Source organism: Heterodontus francisci, chromosome 11 (assembly GCF_036365525.1).
Source record: "Heterodontus francisci isolate sHetFra1 chromosome 11, sHetFra1.hap1, whole genome shotgun sequence".
Lineage (NCBI taxonomy): Eukaryota > Metazoa > Chordata > Chondrichthyes > Heterodontiformes > Heterodontidae > Heterodontus > Heterodontus francisci.
The window spans coordinates 119,238,467-119,259,240 of NC_090381.1; the positions used below are offsets into that span (position 1 = coordinate 119,238,467).

The 20,774-nt window shown below is 44.7% G+C and overlaps 1 protein-coding gene across 11 annotated transcripts in view; it reads right to left on the minus strand.

Moving 5' to 3' along the window:
• lpp (LIM domain containing preferred translocation partner in lipoma) overlaps positions 1-20,774 on the minus strand; it is a 621,439-nt gene that overhangs the window by 112,373 nt on the left and 488,292 nt on the right. For all 11 annotated transcript variants that reach the window (XR_010976005.1, XM_068042851.1, XM_068042848.1 and 8 more), the window contains 2 exons: positions 20,188-20,347; positions 2,168-2,337 (listed from right to left, as the gene is read on the minus strand). Coding sequence is in view for 10 of the 11 variants with exons in the window: in XM_068042851.1 (XP_067898952.1) it covers positions 2,168-2,337; positions 20,188-20,347 (330 nt within the window). In the remaining variant the exon portion in view is untranslated. The remainder of the gene's footprint in view (positions 1-2,167; positions 2,338-20,187; positions 20,348-20,774) is intronic.

Below are 20,774 nucleotides of genomic sequence, written 5' to 3' on the forward strand. Positions count from 1 at the left end.
AGCTCCGTCATGGCAAGAGGCTACCAGGAGGGCAGAGGAAACGCTACAAGGATGTCCTTAAAGCTGCCCTGAAAAAATATGACATCTGCACCGATTCGCAGGAATCTCTTTCCCGAGACCGCACAAAATGCAGAAGAAGCATCCGCGACGGTGCCAGGCAGTTTGAACACTGCCGACATGCCCAGGCAGCGACTAAGTGCAAACAGCGGAAGAAGCATTCGGACTTCCGAGCATCCCATTCACTCGCCTCACCAAACACCACCTGCCCCACCTGTGGCAGAGTTTGCGGATCCAGAATTGGACTATTGAGTCACCCAAGGACCCACAACCCTGAAGTGGAAGAAAGTCATCCTCGTTCCCGAGGGACTGCCTAAGAAGAAGGAGAAGAAGAAGAAGAATGGGTGAACAGGACTTGGTGTGAGTTAGGACATGGACAGCAATGTTTGAATAACCTCAAGTTTACAGAGGGTGGAGTGTAGGGGGTAGGCCAAAAGTGCATTGAAATAGTCAAGTCCGGAAGTAACAAAGGCATGGATGAAGACTTCTGCAGCAGCTGACCTGAGGCAGGGGCGGAATCGGGTCTTATGGTCTTAGAAATAGGCTGTCTTACTCATGGCATAAATATGTGGTGGGAAACTCATTTTGGGGTCAAATATGACACCAAGATTGTGAAGAGTCTGGCTCAGCCTCAGACAGTTGCCAAGGAGAGGGTCGGTAGATAGGGAATGGAGGTTGTGGCGGGGACTGAAGACAATGACTTTGGTCCTTTCAATATTTAATTGGAAGAAGTCTCTGCTCATCCAGTACTGGATATCGGACAAGCAATTTAGAGACAGTGGAGAGGTTGAGAGAGAGAGGTGGCACAGTGGCGCAGTGGTTAGCACCGCAGCCTCACAGCTGCAGGGACCCGGGTTCGATTCCGGGTACTGCCTGTGTGGAGTTTGCAAGTTCTCCCTGTGTCTGCGTGGGTTTTCTCCGGGTGCTCCGGTTTCCTCCCACAAGCTAAAAGACTTGCAGGTTGATAGGTAAATTGGCCATTATAAATTGTCACCAGTATAGGTAGGTGGTAGGGAAATATAGGGACAGTTGGGGATGTTTGTTGGGAATGTAGGATTAGTATAAATGGGTGGTTGATGTTCGGCACAGACTCGGTGGGCCGAAGGGCCTGTTTCAGTGCTGTATCTCTAATCTAATCTAAAGGTGGTGGTGAGGGAATGCTGGGTGTTGTCAGCGTACATGTGGAACCTTAAGTTTTGTTTCCAACTGTTCCCATTAGCTGATGCACAAGGACTAGGGGACACAGATTTAAGGTTTTGGGAAGGGGATGCAGGGGTGATGTGAGGAAGAACTGTTTTTACACAGCGAGTAGTAATGACCTGGAACTCGCTATCTATGAGGATTGTGGAAGCGGAGACAATTAATGATTTCAAAAGGAAATTGATTGGGCACTTGAGGGAAATAAACTTGCAAGGATACAGGGTTAGAGCTGGGTAATGGGACTGACTGCATTGCTCTACAGAGAGCCGCATGGACTGGGTGGGCCAAATGGCCTGCTTCTGTACCATAATGACTCTATGACTTTATGTCGCCGAGGAGCAGCATGTAGATAAGGAACCTTCCATATTTACCCGGTCTGGCCTATATGTGACTCCAGCCCCACACCAATGTGGCTGACTTTTAACTGCCCTCTGAAGTGACCTAGCAATCTCCTCAGTTGTATCAAATTGTTACAGTGGTTCAAGAAGAAGTGGCCAGCACCGTGACCAGAATTTCAGGGCAACTGGAGGTGGGCAATAAATGACAGCCTTGTCAGCGATGCCCATATCCGGTGAATGAACTTCTTAAAAACACCTACCAGCAATTTCCAGGCTCCGTCCAGAGTGGGAATTGGTGGGTGGTGGAGGGGCGGCACTGGATGGAGTGTTCGCACTGGGCTGGGTGGAGGGAAGCACACTCAAAGAAGGCTGCACAGGGAAGAGTGAAGGACAATAAAATATACATTTCTAAACCTCTGACTGTCAGATTTCTGAGCTCAGGCATCCTTAATTATCCAGCTACAGAGCAAGTGGTTGGTGTCAGATTACTGAGCCGCAAATTTGTATTTCTTTTTAAAGGTGATAGGACACCCTCCTCCTCGTGTGTTGAGTTGATTAATTCTGATACTCACGATGTAGCAGGGCTCACAGTAGGACTTCTTCTCCACAGCGTAGAAAGGCTGTCCTCGGAGCTTGTGACCGCACGTCACGCAGATGAAGCAATCAACATGAAAGACTCGGTCCATCGCTGTGCAGCCTGCACCCTCCCCGACCACACTCTCCCCACAACGAGCACAGCAGCCTGCAATGAGAGATTCCTGAATAAATACCAGCTGTGAGATGGAGAAAGTCTCAATGTGGAGGAAACAAATTAGAACATCGTATCTGTTATCATAAATTATTGACAGTCACGTACAAGGAATTAACATTTTCAGTGTAGGGGAAATGTCAGAGCTTGAGTTAAACCATCAAGTTCTCTTTCAGGTGAGACGTTTAAGCGAAGCTCCCTCTGCTCTCTAAGGTGGATATAAAAGATTCCATGGCACAATTGGAAGAAGTGCCAAGGAGTTCGACCCAGTGTCCTAGTCAATACTTATCCCTCATCCTACATCACTAAAACAGATTATCTGGTCATTAATCTCATTACTGTTTGTGGGAGATGTGCAGCCTCACAGCTCCAGCGACCCGGGTTCAATTCTGGGTACTGCCTGTGTGGAGTTTGCAAGTTCTCCCTGTGTCTGCGTGGGTTTTCTCCGGGTGCTCCGGTTTCCTCCCGCATGCCAAAGACTTGCAGGTTGATAGGTTAATTGGCCATTATAAATTGCCCCTAGTATAGGTAGGTGGTAGGGGAATATTTGGACAGGTGGGGATGTGGTAGGAATATGGAATTAGTGTAGGATTAGTATAAATGGGTGGTTGATGGTCGGCACAGACTCGGTGGGCTGAAGGGCCTGTTTCAGTGCTGTATCACTAAGCTAAACTTAACTAAAAGAGACCCAGCCTGTTCATCCTTTCCTGATAGGTATACCTTGCAGTTATGACATCATCCTTGTAGCTCTTTTTTGCACCCTCTCCAGTGCCTCTATATCCTTTCTATGATCTGGAGATCAGAACTTTTCATAGTACTGCAAGTGTGATCTAACTCAGGTTCTATACAGATTTAGCATTACTTCCTTACTTTTTCAATTCTGTCCCTCTAGAAATAAATCCTAATGTTTGGTTTGCTTTTTTATGGCCTTATTAACATCCATCACTACTTTTAGTTATTTTTATTTGTACTTCCAGATCCCTTTGCTCCTCTATTCCATTTAGACCCTTATTTTCCAAGTAATGTGTGACTTCCTTATTCTTCTTACCAAAAAGTAAATTGTTTACCCTTATCTATGTTGAAATTCATTTGCCAATTTTATAGAGTCATAGAGTTATACAGCACAGAAACAGGCCCTTCGGCCCATCGTATCTGTGCCGTTCTACAAGTGCACATTCTACAAGTTTATTAATGTCTTCTTGTAATTTGTTGCGGTCCTCCTCAATATTGACTATCCTCCCCAATTTGGCATCCTCTGTAAATTTAGAAATTGAGCTTTTGATTCCGAAGTCTCAATCATTAATATAAATTATGAACAACAGTCGTCCTGGAATTGATCACTTTCCACTTTCTTCGACTCTGAATAACTTTCGTTTACCCCTACTTTCTACTTTACGCCTTGCAGCCAGCTAGCTATCCATTCTGCTACTTGGCCTCAGACTCTGCATGCTCTGACCTTATTTATTAGTCTGCTATGTGGCGGCTTATTAAATACCTTTTTGGAAATCTAAATATATTACATCTATTACATTACCCATGCCTACTCTCTCTGTTACTACTTCAAATAATTCAATGAGGTTGGTCAAACATGACTTTCCCTTTTGAAATCTATGCTGACTATTCATTATTATATTTTTGGTTTCCTAGATGTTTTTCCTTTCAGTCCTTTAGTAAAGAATTGATTATTTTCCCAACACTGATGTTAAACTGATTTGTCTATAGTTCCCTGGACATGTTCCTAAATATAGATATAATGGGCTAGATTTTACCATGCTCACATCCTCGGGATCTGAGGTGGGGGGGCTGGAAGATGGTTGCGGCAGAGGCCCGCCACGGAGTTTGACGCTGGGAGGGCCCAGCTTGATCCTCCTGGCGGTGGCAAGTCTCCTTGGAGGGCCCCCCGCTGCTGGGTGATGGGACCTGCGTCTACATATTTAAATCAATAAAATGAATATATTAGCATAAACTTACCTTCAATCCTCTGGGCCCGCCGCAATCCTCAGTGTGGCAGCTGGCACTCCCGCACCTTCAATTCCCTGTTTGGGAAAAGCCGGTGTGACACTAGTGGGGAGGGGGGAGAGTGTTAAGATTTCCAGTGCGGGGTTGGAGGGAGAGTGTAAGGGATGGTGGGAAGGGGTGAACTTTCAACTTTGTGCAGTCTTGTGCGGGGGGAGGGGAGAAGGTCAGATTTAAAAGGTAAGTGTTTTGGGGGGTAGGGCAAATTGTTAATGTAATTGTTATTGGGGCCGGAAAGGGGCGAAATAATTTTATTTGATACATTTGGGCAGGCTGTATCTCTAAAAATTATATATTTATGTCAACAGGGCTAGCTGCCCTTTAAAAATGGCACCAGTGCCTGCACACAGGCAGCTGACGCCATTGCTGGTGTCGGACAGCCCGCCCTCTCCACATGATTGGTGGGGGGGGGAGGTGGGGGGGCAGGCTGCCCTGGCTATTTAAATGAGCCACCGTGCAGGAGATCACGGCAGCTCTACGGTGTGTAGGTGTGTGACACCATTTTTTGAGCTCGCCACCGAGAGCGATGGCGGACTCTTAAAATCTTATGTTAGCTATCCACCAGTCCTCTGACACTACACCTTTTTCTCATGTAATGTTGCCTCCGCTATCACTTCTGTTTGAAAATGCACAGATGCAATCCATCCAGACCGGGGTTTTATTCTTTTTGTGTTTGATTAGTTTATTTAATATTTATCCTCTTTTTATTTTAAATGAGGTTTTATCATTTCTAATCTCATCTTCCAATGTCATGTGATCCATCTCGCTGGTAAATACTGAAGCAAAATAATTATTTAATATTTCTGCCATTTGACTATTGCTGCCTGTGATTTTATGCTGCTTGTCCCTTAGTGGCTCTATTCCCATCCCAACTTTTATTTATTGGTGCGCCTGTAAAATATTCCACTACTTTGTTTTATGTTCCCCAATAATTTAATTTCGTAGTTCCTTTTTGTCTTACTAATTTTTTTTTTTACTTCTCTCTTAATCTCTTCATATTCTCCCTTGCCATTCTCTCCCCTGCTGTCCATTTACTTAGTGCATGTCTCTTTCCTTACCTTAATTTTTCCCTTATGTCTTTATTCATCCATGGTGTCTCCTGAGTGTTTAGTTTGTTCTTTTTATTAGTGGAGTACATTTTTCCTGGACTTTGTTGAACTGTTTTAAACGTTTCCTATTGCTGTCCTACATCATTGTTTGCCAATTGTGTTGTTCATTTTATTTTCCTAAGTTCTATTCTCAACCCATCAAAATTGTTTTTTCTCCAATTACCCGAGTCTTTGTCATACTTATGTCCTTCTCAATTAATATCTTAAACTGTATTATGTTATGGTCACTATTACCTAGATGTTCCCCTACTTTTAGTTCTCTTATCTGCTCTGGTTCATTCCCCATTACCAGATCCAATAGCAAATCTTCCTTCATTGGGCTTCTTATATAAAGGGGTTAGAGAGCAGTCCTGTACACACTTAGTCTCCAGTCCCTCATCCCCTTTACCTACTTCTTCTAGCTAATTAATTTTGGGGTGGATGGAATCCCCCACTATTATTGTTCTTTTTTTTTTACTAATTGTCCTAATTTGTTTTATATTTCTTCCTCCACCTCCCTTCCACCAATAGGTGGCCTGAAGACTACACCTATTAGTGTGATTGATCCTTTATTATTCTTTATCTTTCTCAGTTTTGAAAGCTCCAACTGACCCCCAACATCTACAGCCTTTTTTGGGGGAGAAAATTCCAGAATTCTACTACCCTTTGTGTGAAAAAGTGCTCCATGATTTCACCCCTGAATGGCCTGGCTCCAATTTTAAAATTAGTCTCTTGTTCTGGACTCCCCCCCAGCAGAGGAAATAGTTTCTCTCTATCTACCCTATTGAATCCTTTTATCATTTTAAATAACTCAATTTGATCAGTCCTCAACTTTTGAAAATCAAGGGAATACAAGCCTAGTCTGTGCAACCTGTCCTCATCATTTAACCCTTTTAGTCCCAGTATTATAGTGATGGATCTGCAGTGCACTCTCTCCAAGGCCAAAATATCCTACCTGAGGTGTGGTACCCTGAACTGAATGCAGTTACTCCAGGTAGGGTCTGACCACAGCTCTGCACAACTGAAGCATAACGTCTCACTTTCAAATTCCAGCTGCCTCTTGTTTGGGAAGGGAAACAATTATTTACTCTTCCCTTCATGATCTGGAATGCACTGTCTGAAATGGTGAAGACACGAAAACAAGAAATAGGACAGAAGTAGACCATATGGCCCATCGAGCCTGCTCCACCATTCAATACAATCATGGCTGATCTCGGGCTTCAATTCCACTTTCCTGCCCACTCCCCATATCTCTTGATTCCCTGAGAGACCAAAAATCTGTCTGTCCCAGCCTTAAATATATTCAATGATGGATCATCCATCCTTCGGGGTGGAGAATTCCAAAGATTTACAACCCTTTGTCTGCAGTAAAGTCGCCTCATCTCAGTCCTGAATTATTGCACAAGATAGGAGCTCACGGTATTGGGGGAAATGTATTAACATGGATTGAGGATTGGTTAACTCACAGAAGGCAGAGTCGGGATTAATGGGTCTTTTCAGGTTGGAAAGATGCAACTAGTGAAGAGCCACAAGGATCAGTCCTAGGGCCTCAATTATTTACTATCTATATTAATGACTTGGAGGAGGGGGCAGAGTGTAATATATCCAAGTTTGCTGACGACACAAAAATAGGTGGGAGGGCATGTTGTGATGAGGACACAGAAGGAATCTGCAAGACGATATAGATAGGTTCAGTGAGTGGGTAAAAACTTGGCAGATGGAGTTTAATGTAGGAAAGTGTGAGGTCATGCACTTTGGCAGGAAGAATCAAAAGGCAGACTATTTAAATGGAGAGAGACTTAAAAAAGTGCAGTACAGAGGGATCTGGGTGTTCTTGTGCATGAAACACAAAAGTTAGCATGCAAGTGCAGCAAGTAATTAAGAAGGCAAATGGAATTTTGGCCTGTATTGCTAGGGGGTTAGAGTTTTAAAATAGGGAAGTCTTGTTACAACTGGACAGGGTGTTGGTGAGGCCGCACCTGGGTGACCGTGAACAAAGAACAAAGAACAGTACAGCACAGGAACAGGCCATTCGGCCCTCCAAGCCTGCGCCGATCTTGATGCCTGTCTAAACCAAAACCTTCTGCACTTCCGGGGTCCGTATCCCTCTATTCCCATCCTATTCATGTATTTGTCAAGATGCCTCTTAAACGTCGCTATCGTACCTGCTTCCACCACCTCCCCTGGCAGCAAGTTCCAGGCACTCACCACCCTCTGTGTAAAAAACTTACCTCGCACATACCCTCTAAACTTTGCCCCTCTCACCTTAAACCTATGTCCCCTAGTAACTGACTCTTCCACCCTGGGAAAGAGCTTCTGACTATCCACTCTGTCCATGCCGCTCATAATTTTGTAAACCTCTATCATGTCGCCCCTCCACCTCCGTTGTTCCAGTGAAAACAATCCGAGTTTATCCAACCTCTCCTCATAGCTAATGCCCTCCAGACCAGGCAACATCCTAGTAAACCTCCTCTGTGCCCTCTCCAAAGCCTCCATGTCCTTCTGGTAGTGTGGCGACCAGAATTGCACGCAATATTCTAAGTGAGGCCTAACTAAAGTTCTGTACAGCTGCAGCATGACTTGCCAATTTTTATACTCTATGCCCCGACCGATGAAGGCAAGCATGCCGTATGCCTTCTTGACTACCTTATCCACCTGCGTTGCCACTTTCAGTGACCTGTGGACCTGTACTCCCAGATCTCTCTGCCTGTCAACACTCCTAAGAGTTCTGCCATTTACTGTATACTTCCCACCTGTATTAGACCTTCCAAAATGCATTACCTCACATTTGTCCAGATAAAACTCCATCTGCCATTTCTCCGCCCAAGTCTCCAACCGATCTATATCCTGCTGTATCCTCTGACAATCCTCATCACTATCCGCAACTCCACCAAAGAACAAAGAACAAAGAAAATTACAGCACAGGAACAGGCCCTTCGGCCCTCCAAGCCTACGCCGATCCAAATCCTCTATCTAAACCTGTCGCCTATTTTCTAAGGGTCTGTATCTCTTTACTTCCTGCCCATTCATGTGTCTGTCTAGATACATCTTAAAAGACGCTATCGTGCCCGCGTCTACCACCTCCGCTGGCAACGCGTTCCAGGCACCCACCACCCTCTGCGTAAAGAATTTTCCACGCATATCCCCCCTAAACTTTTCCCCTTTCACTTTGAACTCGTGTCCCCTAGTAATTGAATCCCCCACTCTGGGAAAAAGCTTCTTGCTATCCAACCTGTCGATACCTCTCATGATTTTGTACACCTCAATCAGGTCCCCCTAAACCTCCGTCTTTCTTATGAAAATAATCCTAATCTACTCAACCTCTCTTTATAGCTAGCGCCCTCCATACCAGGCAACATCCTGGTGAACCTCCTCTGCATCCTCTCCAAAGCATCCACATCCTTTTGGTAATGTGGCGACCAGAACTGCACGCAGTATTCCAAATGTGGCCGAACCAAAGTCCTATACAACTGTAACATGACCTGCCAACCCTTGTACTCAATACCCCGTCCGATGAAGGAAAGCATGCCGTATGCCTTCTTGACCACTCTATTGACCTGCGTTGCCACCTTCAGGGAACAATGGACCTGAACACCCAAATCTCTCTGTACATCAATTTTCCCCAGGACTTTTCCATTTACTGTATAGTTCACTCTTGAATTGGATCTTCCAAAATGCATCACCTCGCATTTGCCCTGATTGAACTCCATCTGCCATTTCTCTGCCCAACTCTCCAGTCTATCTATATTCTGCTGTATTCTCTGACAGTCCCCTTCACTATCTGCTACTCCACCAATCTTAGTGTCGTCTGCAAACTTGCTAATCAGACCACCTATACTTTCCTCCAAATCATTTATGTATATCACAAACAACAGTGGTCCCAGCACGGATCCCTGTGGAACACCACTGGTCACATGTCTCCATTTTGAGAAACTTCCTTCCAGTGCTACTCTCTGTCTCCTGTTGCCCAGCCAGTTCTTTATCCATCCAGCTAGTACACCCTGGACCCCATGCGTCTTCACCTTCTCCATCAGCCTACCATGGGGAACCTTATCAAACGCCTTACTGAAGTCCATGTATACGACATCTACAGCCCTTCCCTCATCAATCAACTTTGTCACTTCCTCAAAGAATTCTATTAAGTTGGTAAGACATGACCTTCTCTGCACAAAACCATGTTGCCTATCACTGATAAGCCCATTTTCTTCAAAATGGGAATAGATCCTATCCCTCAGTATCTTCTCCAGCAGCTTCCCTACCACTGACGTCAGGCTCACCGGTCTATAATTACCTGGATTATCCCTGCTACCCTTCTTAAACAAGGGGACAGCATTAGCAATTCTCCAGTCCTCCGGGACCTCACCCATGTTTAAGGATGTTGCAAAGATATCTGTTAAGGCCCCAACTATTTCCTCTCTCGCTTCCCACAGTAACCTGGGATAGATCCCATCCGGACCTGGGGACTTGTCCACCTTAATGCCTTTTAGAATACCCAACACTTCCTCCCTCCTTATGCCGACTTGACCTAGTGTAATCAAACATCTGTCCCTAACCTCAACATCCGTCATGTCCCTCTCCTCGGTGAATACCGATGCAAAGTACTCATTTAGAATCTCACCCATTTTCTCTGACTCCACGCATAACTTTCCTCCTTTGTCCTTGAGTGGGCCAATCCTTTCTCTAGTTACCCTCTTGCTCCTTATATATGAATAAAAGGCTTTGGGATTTTCCTTAACCCTGTTTGCTAAAGATATTTCATGACCCCTTTTAGCCCTCTTAACTCCTCGTTTCAGATTGCGCCTACAATCCCGATATTCTTTCAAAGCTTCGTCTTTCTTCAGCCTCCTAGACCTTATGTGTGCTTCCTTTTTCCTCTTAGCTAGTCTCACAATTTCACCTGTCATCCATGGTTCCCTAATCTTGCCATTTCTATCCCTCATTTTCACAGGAACATGTCTCTCCTGCACGCTAATCAACCTCTCTTTAAAAGCCTCCCACATATCACATGTGGATTTACCTTCAAACAGCTGCTCCCAATCTACATTTCCCAGCTCCTGCCGAATTTTGGTATAGTTGGCCTTCCCCCAATTTAGCACTCTTCCTTTCGGACCACTCTCGTCTTTGTCCATGAGTATTTTAAAGCTTACGGAATTGTGATCACTATTCCCAAAGTAGTCCCCTACTGAAACTTCAACCACCTGGCCGGGCTCATTCCCCAACACCAGGTCCAGTATGGCCCCTTCCCGAGTTGGACTATTTACATACTGCTCTAGAAAGCCCTCCTGGACGCTCCCCACAAATTTTGCTCCATCTCGACCTCTAACATTAAGTGAATCCCAGTCAATGTTGGGAAAATTAAAATCTCCTATCACCACCACCCTGTTGCTCCTACAGCTTTCCATAATCTGTTTACATATTTGTACCTCTATCTCACGCTCGCTGTTGGGAGGCCTGTAGTACAGCCCCAACATTGTTACCGCACCCTTCCTATTTCTGAGTTCTGCCCATATTGCCTCACAGCTCGAGTCCTCCATAGTGCCTTCCTTCAGCACAGCTGTGATATCCTCTTTGACCAGTAATGCAACTCCTCCACCCCTTTTACCTCCCTCTCTATCCCGCCTGAAGCATCGGTATCCTGGGATATTTAGTTGCCAATCATGCCCTTCCCTTAACCAAGTCTCAGTAATAGCAATAACATCATACTCCCAGGTACTAATCCAGGCCCTAAGTTCATCTGCCTTACCTATTACACTTCTTGCATTAAAACAAATACACCTCAGACCACCAGTCCCTTTGCTTTCATCATCTGCTCCCTGCCTACTCTTTCCCTTAGTCACGCTGACTTCATTATCTAGTTCCTTACAGGCTTTAGTTACTACATCCTTACTCTCCACTGACCTCATTTGGTTCCCATCCCCCTGCCACATTAGTTTAAACCCTCCCCAACAGAGTTAGCAAAAGCACCCCCAAGGACATTGGTTCCAGTCCGGCCCAAGTGTAGACCGTCCAATTTGTAATAGTCCCACCTCCCCCAGAACCGGTCCCAATGTCCCAAAAATCTGAACCCCTCCCTCCTGCACCATCTCTCAAGCCACGCATTCATCCTGACTATTCTTTCATTTCTACTCTGACTATCACGTGGCACTGGTAGCAATCCTGAGATTACTACCTCTGAGGTCCTACTTTTTAACTTGGCTCCTAACTCCCTAAATTCTGCTTGTAGGACCTCATCCCGTTTTTTACCTATATCATTGGTGCCTATGTGCACAACGACAACTGGCTGTTCACCCTCCCCCTTCAGAATGTTCTGCAGCCGATCTGAGACATCCCTGACCCGTGCACCTGGGAGGCAACATACCATTCGGGAGTCTCGTTTTCGACCACAGAACCGCCTATCTACTCCCCTTACAATCGAATCCCCTACGACTATAGCCCTTCCACTCTTTTTGCTGCCCTTCTGAACAGCAGAGCCAGCCACGGTGCCATGAACCTGGCTACTGCTGCCTTCCCCTGGTGAGCCATCTCCCTCAACAGTATCCAAAACGGTATACCTGTTGTGGAGGGAGATGACCGCAGGGGACACCTGCGCTGCCTTCCTGCTCTTTCTCTGCCTTTTGGTCACCCATTCCCTTTCTCCCTCAGCAATCCTAATCTGCGGTGTGACCAATTCGCTAAACGTGCTATCCACGACCTCCTCAGCATCGCGGATGCTCCAAAGTGAGTCCATCCGCAGCTCCAGAGCCGTCATGCGGTCTAACAAGAGCTGCAGTTGGACACACCTCCTGCACATGAAGGAGTCAGGGACATCAGCCATGTCCCTGAGCTCCCACATTGAGCAAGAGGAGCATAACACGGGTCTGAGATCTCCTGCCATTTTTAATCTTAAGCTTAAACTTAGTTAAATGAAAAAGGAACGAAAAGTTTTTAACCAATCACACAATAAAACAAAAAAGAGAAATAGAAAAAGGCTTACCTTATCTACACACCACCGAGTCCTTTTTTTTGGTTAGAGGAGGAGGGCGGGTGGGAGACACTACAGGTGTAGTGTCTCGGGTTCAGAAACGGCCCAAATATATAGGGTTTTACTTACCCAGCAGCCCCCTGGTCTCCGCCGAAAACAAAAGGAAATTAAGTTTACTTTAAACTGACCTTCCCAGCTGCTCACTCGCTCGCACTCTCTGCTCCCGAAAAAGCTGCTGCAATGAACCTTTGTGTCGTCCGCAAACTTACTAATCAGACCAGCTACATTTTCCTCTAAATCATTTATATACACTACAAACAGCAAAGGTCCCAGCACTGATCCCTGCGGAACACCACTAGTCACATCCCTCCATTCAGAAAATCACCCTTCCACTGCTACCCTCTGTCTTCTATGACCGAGCCAGTTCTGTATCCATCTTGCCAGCTCACCTCTGATCCTGTGTGACTTCACCTTTTGCACCAGTCTGCCATGAGGGACCTTGTCAAAGGCTTTACTGAAGTCCATATAGATAACATCCACTGCCCTTCCTTCATCAATCATCTTTGTCACTTCCTCAAAAAACTCAATCAAATTAGTGAGACACGACCTCCCCTTCACAAAACCATGCTGCCTCTCACTAATAAGTTCGTTTGTTTCCAAATGGGAGTAAATCCTGTCCCGAAGAATCCTCTCTAATAATTTCCCTACCACTGACATAAGGCTCACCAGCCTATAATATCCTGGATTATCCTTGCTACCCTTCTTAAACAAAGGAACAACATTGGCTATTCTCCAGTCCTCTGGGACCTCACCTGTAGCCAATGAGGATGCAAAGATTTCTGTCAAGGCCCCAGCAATTTCTCCCTTGCCTCCCTCAGTATTCTGGGGTAGATCCCATCAGGCCCTGGGGACTTATCTACCTTAATGCTTTGCAAGACACCTCCTCCTTTTCGATAATGAGATGACTGAGACTATCTACACTCCCTTCCCTCGGCTCATCATACACCAAGTCCTTCTCTTTGGTGAATACTGATGCAAAGTACTCATTTAGTACCTCGCCCATTTCCTCTGGCTCCACACATAGATTCCCTTCTCTGTCCTTGAGTGGGCCAACCCTTTCCCTGGTTACCCTCTTGCTCTTTATATACGTGTAAAAAGCCTTGGGATTTTCCTTAATCCTGTTTGCCAATGACTTTTCATGACCCCTTTTAGCCCTCCTGACTCCTTGCTTAAGCTCCTTCCTACTGTCTTTATATTCCTCAAGGGATTCGTCTGTTCCTAGCCTTCCAGCCCTTACGAATGCTTCCTTTTTCTTTTTGACGAGGCTCACAATATCCCACGTTATCCAAGGTTCCTGAAACCTGCCAAACTTATCCTTCTTCCTCACAGGAACATGCTGGTCCTGGATTCTAATCAACTGACGTTTGAAAGACTCCCACATGTCAGATGTTGATTTACCCTCAAACAGCCGCCCCCAATCTAAATTCTTTAGTTCCTGCCTAATATTGTAATAATTAGCCTTCCCCCAATTTAGCACCTTCACCCGGGGACTACTCTTATCCTTATCCACAAGTACCTTAAAACTTATGGAATTATGGTCACTGTTCCCGAAATGCTCCCCTACTGAAACTTCGACCACCTGGCCGGGCTCATTCCCCAATACCAGGTCCAGTACGGCCCCATCCCCAGTTGGACTATCTACATATTGTTTCAAGAGGCCCTCCTGCATGCTCCTTACAAATTCTGCCCCATCCAAGCCCCTAGCTTGGATGTTTTGGTCCCCATATTTAAGAAAGGATATAATTGGAGGCAGTTCAAAAGAGATACACTGGGCTGATTCCTGAGATGAAGGGGTTGACTTATCAAGAACGGCTGAACAGGTTAGGCCTTTATTCATTAGAGTTTAGAAGAATGAGGGGTGATTTTATTGAAACATATAAGATTCTGAGGGGGCTTGACAGGGTAGATTTTGAGAAGATGTTTCCACTCGTGGAGGAAATCTTGAACTAGGGGACATAGTTACCGAATAAGGGGACACTCATTTAAAACTGAGATGCGAAGGAATTTCTTCTCTCAGAGGGTAGTGAATGTCTGGAATTCTCTACCCCAGAGAGTTGTTGAGGCTCGATCACTGAAAGTATTTATAGAGGAGGCAGATAGATTTTTGAAATATTGGGGAGTTGAGGGCTGCGAGGACCTGACACAAAAGAGGAGTTGAGGTCTGGGGCAGATCAGCCATGATCTTATTGAACGGTGGGACAGGCTTAAGGGGCTGAATGGCCTACTCCTGCCCCTACTTCTTATGTTCTTATCCTGAGACTGTATTCCCATGTTCTAGATTCCCTGACCAGTGGGAACAATCTCTCAGCTTCTACCCTATCAAGCCCTTTCAGAATCTTGTATGTCTCAATTAGATCAAAAAGAACAAAGAACAAAGATAATTACAGCACAGGAACAGGCCCTTCGGCCTTCCAAGCCTGCGCCGATCCAGATCCTCTCTCTAAACATGTCGCCTATTTTCTTAGGTTCTGTATCTCTTTTCTTCCTGCCCATTCATGTATCTGTCTAGATACATCTTAAAAGACTCCATCGTGCCCGCGTCTACCACCTCCGCTGGCAACGCGTTCCAGGTGCCCACCACCCTCTGCGTAAAGAACGTTCCACGCATATCCCCCCTAAACATTTCCCCTTTCACTTTGAACTCGTGTCCTCTAGTAATTGAAACCCCCACTCTGGGAAAAAGCCTCTTGCTGTCCACCCTGTCTATACCTCTCATGATTTTGTACACCTCAATCAGGTCCCCCCTCAACCTCCGTCTTTCTAATGAAAATAATCCTAATCTACTCAACCTCTCTTCATAGCTAGCGCCCTCCATACCAGGCAACATCCTGGTGAACCTCCTCTGCACCCTCTCCAAAGCATCCACATCCTTTTGATAATGTGGCGACCAGAACTGTACGCAGTATTCCAAATGTGGCCGAACCAAAGTCCTATACAACTGTAACATGACCTGCCAACTCTTGTACTCAATGCCCCGTCCGATGAAGGAAAGCATGCCGTATGCCTTCTTGACCACTCTATTTACCTGCGTTGCCACCTTCAGGGAACAGTGGACCTGAACACCCAAATCTCTCTGGACATCAATTTTCCCCAGGACTTTTCCATTTACTGTATAGTTCACTCTTGAATTGGATCTTCCAAAATGCATCACCTCGCATTTGCCCTGATTGAACTCCATCTGCCATTTCTCTGCCCAACTCTCTAATCTATCTATATTCTGCTGTATTCTCTGACAGTCCCCTTCACTATCTGCTACTCCACCAATCTTAGTGTCGTCTGCAAACTTGCTAATCAGTCCACCTATACTTTCCTCCAAATCATTAATGTATATCACAAACAACAGTGGTCCCAGCACGGATCCCTGTGGAACACCACTGGTCACACGTCTCCATTTTGAGAAACTCCCCTCTACTGCTACTCTCTGTCTCCTGTTGCCCAGCCAGTTCTTTATCCATCTAGCTAGTACACCTTGGACCCCAAGCGCCTTCACTTTCTCCATCAGCCTGCCATGGGGAACCTTATCAAACGCCTTCCTGAAGTCCATGTATATGACATCGACAGCCCTTCCCTCATCAATCAACTTTGTCACTTCCTCAAAGAATTCTATTAAGTTGGTAAGACATGACCTTCCCTGCACAAAACCATGTTGCCTATCACTGATGAGCCCATTTTCTTCCAAATGGGAATAGATCCTATCCCTCAGTATCTTCTCCAGCAGCTTCCCTACCACTGACGTCAGGCTCACCGGTCTATAATTATCTGGATTATGCCTGCTACCCTTCTTAAACAAGGGGACAACATTAGCAATTCTCCAGTCCTCCGGGACCTCACCCGTGTTTAAGGATGCTGCAAAGATATCTGTTAAGGCCCCAGCTATTTCCTCTCTCGCTTCCCTCAGAAACCTGGGATAGATCCCATCCGGACCTGGGGACTTGTCCACCTTAATGCCCTTTAGAATACCCAACACTTCCTCCCTCCTTATGCCGACTTGACCTAGAGTAATCAAACATCTGTTCCTAACCTCAACATCCGTCATGTCCCTCTCCTCGCTGAATACCGATGCAAAGTACTCGTTTAGAATCTCACCCGTTTTCTCTGAGTCCAAGCATAACATTCCTCCTTTGTCCTTTAGTGGGCCAATCCTTTCTCTAGTTACCCTCTTTCTCCTTATATATGAATAAAAGGCTTTGGGATTTTCCTTAACCCTGTTTGCTAAAGATATTTCATGACCCCTTTTAGCCCTCTTAATTCCTCGTTTCAGATTGGTCCTACATTCCCGATATTCTTTCAAAGCTTCGTCTTTCATCAGCCGCCTACACCTTATGTATGCTTCCTTTTTCCTCTTAGCTAGTCTCACAATTTCACCTGTCATCCATGGTTCCCTAATCTTGCCATTTCTATCCCTCATTTTCACAGGAACATGTCTCTCCTGAACGCTAATCAACCTCTCTTTAAAAGCCTCCCACATATCACATGTGGATTTACCTTCAAACAGCTGCTCCCAATCTACATTTCCCAGCTCCTGCCGAATTTTGGTATAGTTGGCCTTCCCCCAATTTAGCACTCTTCCTTTAGGACCACTCTCGTCTTTGTCCATGAGTATTTTAAATTCGCATTCTTCTAAACTCCAGAGAGTATAGGCCAAATTTACTCAGCCTCTCAACATAGGACAACCCCCTCATCCCAGGGACCAATTTAGTATTTATAAAAGCTCTTACAATCTGCTTTTATATTGTTGGCTAGTTTACTCTAATATTCTATTTTTTCCCTTTTTATTAACTTTTTGGTGGCCCTTTCCTGGTTTCAAAAACACTCCCAATCCTCAGACTTGCTACTATTTTTTGCAACATTGTAAGCCTCTTCAAATAGTCTAATACTGTCCTTAACTTCCTGAGCGAGCCACAGATGGGTCTTCCTTGATGAGTTTTTGTACCCTTTGAATTGTGTGTTTAAATATTTCCCACTGTTCATTTACTGCCATACCTTCCAGTCTATTTACCCAACTAACCTTAGCCAGTTCTCCCTCATACCTTCGTAATTGGCTTTGTTTAAGTTTAAGATTCTCATTTGTGATTGAAATGTATCACTTCCAAACATAACATGAAATTCAATGGTATTATGATCACTATTTCCCAGTGGATCTTTTACTATGACATTGCTTATTCACCCTGATTCATTACACAATATGAGATCTAAGATAGCTTTATCCCTAGTGGGTTCTACAACGTATTGCTCCAAGAAATTGTCACAAAAACATTCTACAAATTCATCTTCTAGACCACTGTGGCCAATCTGATTGTCCCAGTCTATATGCAGATTCAAATCCCCTATAATTAATACGTTACCTTTGTTACAAGCTCCAATAATTTCCCATTTAATGTTCTGTCCAATAATATAACTACTGTTCGGGGGCCTGTAAACTACTCCCTCCCACCAGTGTTTTCTGACTCCTGCTATTCCTAATTTCCACCCAAACTCATTCTACTTCATGATCTTCTGAGGTTCGATGCCTTCTTATTAATGTCCTTATGTTATCCTTTACTATCAGGGCTATCCCTCCTCCTCTGCCATTCTGTCTATCTCTCCGAAATTTCACGTACCTTGGAATATTCATTTCCCAACCTTGATTTCCTTGTAACCATGTCTCGGTAATGGCAATTAGATCTAGATCATTTACCTCTGTTTGTGTGACTAGTTCATCTATCTTATCACAGATGTGCATTCAGATAAGGAACTTTAATTTCATATTTTATCTCTATTCCCTGCAATGACCTTATTTGCTGATGTACCATTTTTGTTAAACTCTCTGTCCCTTCCTGCCCCATTCTGTTGGGAGATACCCAATCACTATCCTGCTCCGATGCCCTGACCCCTCTCTTTTTGGATTTCTAAATTTCCCTTTACCCAAACCCTCCTCCACCTCTGTTAGTTTAAATCACTGCCCACAGCCCTAGTTATGCGATTGGCCAGGACGCTGGTCCCAACCCAGTTCAAGTGAAGCCCATCCCAACGGAATGGCTCCCACTTCCCTGAGAACTGATGCCAGTGTGCCAAGAATCGAAACCCCTTCTTTCCACATCATTCTTTGAGCCGTGCATTCTGTTCTCTAATTTGCTTGACCCTGTGCCAATTTGTGCGTTGTTCAGGTAACAATCCGGAGATGATTACCTTTGATGTTCTGCATTTTAGTTTGGACCCTAACTCCTCAAATGGTGGAAGAAGATTCAAAAGTAACTTTCAGAAGGGAATTGGACATATAAAAAGGAAAGGTTTGCAGGGCTATGTGGAAATGAAGGGGAATGGGACTAATAGCATAGTTCTTTCAAAGAGCTGGCACAGGCACAATAGCTGCATGGCCTCATTCTCTGTCGTGTGATTCCAAGATTTAAAAATGGAGCAAAGCCAAGCTATTTCAGCAGACTAGTAATGGTGCTGTTCTCCAGCAATGTAAACAGACAAACAGTTAAACCTCTCCCTGGAAACACAGGAGCCCTGCCAAACCTAGGAAGTATCCTGCTATTCTTGAAAAAACATTCACAACACTGAAATTGTAGCACTTGGAATGATGTGAGCTAAACAACGGTTTAGCATCTGACAGCAACATCCCCAGTGTACAGGCAGAGAGCTGCAATCTGTGGGTGCTCATCAACTCAATAGCAGCATTGCCAGAGCAGAATGTTCATTCAGTCTCAACAGAACAAATTGTACAACATAAACAAAGGGATGTTGTGAGGGGGAGCTGTCACTCCCACTGGTTCCATCATATTTCACTAAGACTGTGAGGTAGATTTTCAAGTTGCAGACTGAGTATAAAGTGAGTGTTACAGATCGATCACCCATTATATAAAATCGTCCAATTTTCCATTCCCTCGATCTCATTCAGGCAGCCTGTCCGAAAGCTAATTTTATACATGGCCGATAAGTAGTGAATCTATTCATGTAACTAGCTCATGCTTCCAACAGAGCACTGCTGCCAATGAATACAGCTCACATGTATTTTATCTCAGGACTAGGTGAAGTAAGCCTTTGACCTTTGGGAACACAGTTTGATTCTAGTCCCCAGCTGGAGGAGAACGTCTCCTGTCCCTGCTGGCTTACAGCTTCCAACTGTTCTCATGAAAGGTCATTGACCTGAAATATTAACTGCTTCTCTCTCCACAGATGCTGCCTGACCTGCTGAGTGTTTCCAGTATTTTCTGTTTTTATTTCACGTTTGCAGCATTCGCAGTATTTTGTTCTTGTAAAAATATAAGCAAGTTGGGAATTAAATAGAAACTATTAAGTGAGGCATCAAATTGAAGATTGATGTGGAATGGGCGGGATTATGTAGATAGAGTACAAGATATATATTTGTACAAACCTGTGGTTAAGCCACAGTTAGAGATTGGGTGCAGTTTTGGGTCCCATTATAGAAAGAACATTAAAACCATGGCGAGCGGACAGTGTAGATTCTCCAGGATGATGCCAGCGATGGGAAACTATAATTATGAGGAAAGACTGGCACTATTCCCACTGGAACAGATAAGGAAAATAGTAGGTTTAATAGACGTTTTTAACATTATGAAGGGTTTTGAGAAGGTGAATAGGGGAGTTAAGAACAAGGGGGTCGTTGATTTCAATTTGTCACCAAGTTACTGAGTAGAGAGGTTAGGAGAAATCTCTTCCTTAAATTCATTATTTGGAATTGGATCAGGTAATCCTGCCATTCAGTTCCTTTACCGAAGTAATCATCAGATGGTGGGTTCTCCATGTCATACAACATCCTTTTTGTCAAACGTTCGAGCTCATCCTCTGGTCTTACAGCAGTGGCACTCAATGCAGGAGCCGGAGTAGGAACTGCACCAGTCATGGGAGCAGGAGGTGGAGGTTGGTAGATATTCTGAAAGAAAGAAAATGTTTTTAATGGTTATCAACTCACCTTCAAATTCAATTTCAAAAACAAAGAGCACTGCATTCTCCTCAGAGTCTCTCCAGGAATCCTTGAAACTATAGTTTTCCAGCATATTTACAGCATAGAAACAGTCCATTCAGCCCAGCTGCTCCACACGCGCCTCCTCCTCACCTCATCAACATATCCTATTCCCTTCTCCCTCAAGTGTTTATCTAGCCTTCCCTTAAATGCATCTATGATGTTCACCTCAACCACTCCCTGTGGGAGTGAGTTCCATAGTCTCCCCACTCTCTGGGTAAAGAAGTTTCTCCTGAATTCCCGATTGGATTTATTAGTGACTATCTTATAGTGATGGCCCCAAGTTCTGGTTCCCCGACAAGTGGAAATATTTTCTCTCCGTCTATTTTATCAAACC